This window comes from Pinus tabuliformis, chromosome 4_1 (assembly GCF_031772625.1).
Source record: "Pinus tabuliformis cultivar Carrire ecotype Pingquan chromosome 4_1, CPIR1, whole genome shotgun sequence".
NCBI lineage: Eukaryota > Viridiplantae > Streptophyta > Pinopsida > Pinales > Pinaceae > Pinus > Pinus tabuliformis.
The window spans coordinates 467,340,608-467,344,237 of NC_142303.1; the positions used below are offsets into that span (position 1 = coordinate 467,340,608).

Genomic DNA, 3,630 nt, shown 5'->3' on the forward strand with positions numbered 1-3,630 from the left:
ACTACAAAGTTCTTCATTCATTGATCTTTTGGGTTAAAAGGGAAAAGGTAAAACAACATTTTTAAATTTTAATTTTGGCACAAAGCTTTAGTAAGGTTTTCTGGCACTAAGCTTTGGTAGGGTTTTCTAACACTGCAAACATAGTTAATTACTACAAAATCATGGTCAATATAGGTGCTATATCCTTAACTCAATTTTGTGAAAAAAATCCCTTAATAATATAATACATTTACATTATTCATAATTTATCTATTTCAACTTAAAAAAACTACAAATCATCTACTAATACTCACAACTACTCTCGAATATATTTACATTTACATGTTAAGGAAATCAATATGCCACTATAAAATTAAATAAATAAAACCAATCACTTCATAATCATGATTGTAATTAATATACACACAATTTATTTCCTAAGTTTGACAACATCTACATTATAAAAAGATATAAAAAATTCAATACACATTAACGATGAATGGAATGCAATAGTTTTTTGGGTGATGCTTAATAAAACGAATAAACGTTTTTTTACCGCTAAACTCGTCTAAATTGGAGGATGGTTTTTTTTATTATTATCGAAAAATCATAAATATTCTTAAAAAAAAAAACTATATTTCAAAACTGATAATTAGATTGAAGGAAAACTATATTTAAAAATTTGGTTGTCAATCGCAATGACACATTACCGAAGCGCGAGCAAGACTCGAATTAAAAGTGATGGCACCAAAGTTAGGGGTTGGATTCTGACGACATCGATAGAATTGTCGTTTCAAGTGCCCATTTATCTGAGAAGCATGAATAAGTGTTCAGCGTTCTCCGAGAGGAGCCAAGCCATCCTGATGACTCATCCAATCAAATTCACCAATAAGATTATATTCACCTTTCGCATGTCATTGCCGCGGCCCCTTTATCAATCTTTTAAGCTACCAGGTGTACCATCCGTACGCACTCAGCGCGGCTGTTTAAGCAGCCACGTGTAACGCGGTTTCTGTCTCTCTATATATGCTGCGACTCACCTTACAGTCTCATCGTCATCCGAAGCAGAGAGATTTAGTTGCGATAGTGTAGAAAGATCTTCATGCGTCCTGAATTTGAACCCTCTCGCCATAACAATACCTCCTCGTTTTAAAGAATTCGAGCTTTGCAAACACGTCTTGAGTTAGACTCCCGAATACCCCAGCAACAACCCGACATGGCTAAACCCTCGCAAAACCACAACAGACGCAGCAGACGCGAAAACCGCTCACGGAAGTCACGGCAGTTCAAGGGAATCCGAATGAGAAAATGGGGGACATGGGTGTCGGAAATTCGAATGCCCCATTCTACTCGCAGAATTTGGCTAGGCTCCTATGACACGCCGGAAATGGCTGCCCGCGCCTACGATTTTGCCGTGTATTGTCTCAGGGGATCGAAAGGCAAGTTCAATTTTCCCCACTCCCTGCCGGAAATCTCCTGCGCTTCATCTCTATCACCGCCGCAAATTCAAGCTGCCGCGGCCAAGTACGCCGCAGGAGAATTCCCGCTTCCTTCTGGAGACGCGGAGTTCTCAATTTCCCATACGGAGGTGGAATGTAGGAATGACGGCCAAGAGATGTTAGCATTTTGGGACTCTGTTCCGGAAGATATGGATAATGGCGAGTCTCTAACTTTAGAGGATTTTCCACCATTGGATGTGCCTATGGATGATTTTGAGGTTCTGTTCCCAATGATGGAAAACTGGGGCAGTGGGGCTTTCTAATTTTTTTATTTTTGGTGAAGATTCCGCCATGAAATTCGAGTTAAGTTTTATACTTATTTAAGAAATTGATGAGATTAGTGAATTGTTTTTTTTCAGAGAAGAGATTAGTGAATTGTTGCTGTGAAATGGCTCATCTTTGGGAGCAAACATACCAAAAAACATTGAATCTCGCCAAATTTTGAAGGGATGATCCGTGTTTTACGTCTGGATCAGATCTCTGAGTTTGGCCAAATTTTAAGGGATGAGCAGAGTTCTCAATTTTAGCAAAATTTTAAGGGATAATCAGAGTTTTGAGTTTTAAGTTTTATGCATGTTGGAATTTTATGACGAAGATTTGGATCAGACTTCTGGGTTTGGCAAAGTTTTAAGGTTTTTATGCAGGTTGGAATTTTATGACGAAGCTTTGGATCAAAGCTCTGAGTTGGGTCAAATTTTAAGGAATGATCAAAGCTCTCAATTTCAGCAAAATCATAAGGGATGATCAGAGTTTTGAGTTTCAAGTTTTATCAATGTTGGAATTTTATGACTAAGATTTGGATTAGAGCTCTGAGTTTGGCCCAATTTTAAGGAATGACCAGAGTTTTCAATTCTAGCAAAATTTTAAGGGATGATCTGAGCTTTGAGTTTTATGCAGCTTGGAATCTTGTGACGAAGATTTGAATCAGAGCTCTGAGTTTGGCCCAAGTTTAAGGACGATCAGAGTTTTCAATTTTAGTACAATTTTAGGGGATGATCAGAGTTTCGAGTTTTAAGTTGTACGCCGGTTGGAATCTTATGAGGAAGCTTTGGATCAGATATTTGAGTTTGGCCAAATTTTAAGGCTTGATCTTTAATTATAGCAAAATTTTAAGGGATCATCAGAGTTTTGAGTTTTACGTTTCATGCATGTTGGAATTTTATGACAGATTTGGATCAGAGCTCTGAGTTTGGCCAAATTTTAAGGATGACAAGAGTTTTCAATTTTAGCAAAATTTTAAGGGATGATCAGAGTTTTAAGTTTTTATGCAAGTTGGAATTTTATTACTTAGGTTTTGTCCATAGTTATTTTACAAACAAAACAAGAAGTTTAAAAAATAAAAATAAAAACAACAAAAACGAAAAGTTCAAAAAATAAAAATAAAATATCAATAAAAACTTATGACAAATTTCTCAACATTTCCATATTCATGGACAATAATTAATATTTCCATGCCTTTCGAGCAGCAATTCTAATATCTAGATCATTGTAATAAGAATTTACATTTAAAAATGTTTGCTTTCTGGCGAGGAATAATAACTCATATTTAACAATTTTCAATTCAGTATTAGATATAACTCACATTTAACAATTTTTATTTTTGGTTTTATAATTATTACATACGGTGAATTATATGTTATTGTATTAAAATGTACAAAGATATTCTAAAAGAATATAAAATTTGGGAAGATCATCTCTTTAAGAATAGGAAAAAAATAAACTTATAAATTTTAGAATTTGAAATTAGTTACAAAAAAAATTTAATAACACAAATAATCATAATTTTTTTATTTATAAAATACAAATAACTAAATAAATGTAATTACATTCAACATGACGATAAAAAGCAAATATTCATTTTTACTAAAACTTTACATGCACACAAAATTTGTATTAAAAAAATTCTAAATCTTACACCCTATTTAATTTTAAATATATAATTTATAATGATTTTATTGTCCCAACATGATGAACAACGAATAATGTCACAATGTTACGAACAATAAATGATCTGGTAATTGGACAAAAAAATTGATGTCGTAATGTGACAAACAACAAATTCCAGCGCCCATGTGACGATCAACAAATGACTTTGCAATGTGATGAATAATAAACAACATTGAAATATTATTACATCAGAATGTGATGAACA

General features: G+C 33.7%; 1 protein-coding gene across 1 annotated transcript; it reads left to right on the top strand.

The window, feature by feature from the left end:
• Positions 1-1,046: 1,046 nt before the first annotated feature.
• LOC149176465 (ethylene-responsive transcription factor ERF017-like) lies at positions 1,047-2,637 on the top strand. The gene has a single exon (XM_089423118.1). It carries the CDS (start codon positions 1,196-1,198, stop codon positions 1,739-1,741), a length of 546 nt encoding a protein of 181 aa, XP_089279244.1. The 5' UTR covers positions 1,047-1,195; the 3' UTR covers positions 1,742-2,637.
• Positions 2,638-3,630: the final 993 nt, after the last annotated feature.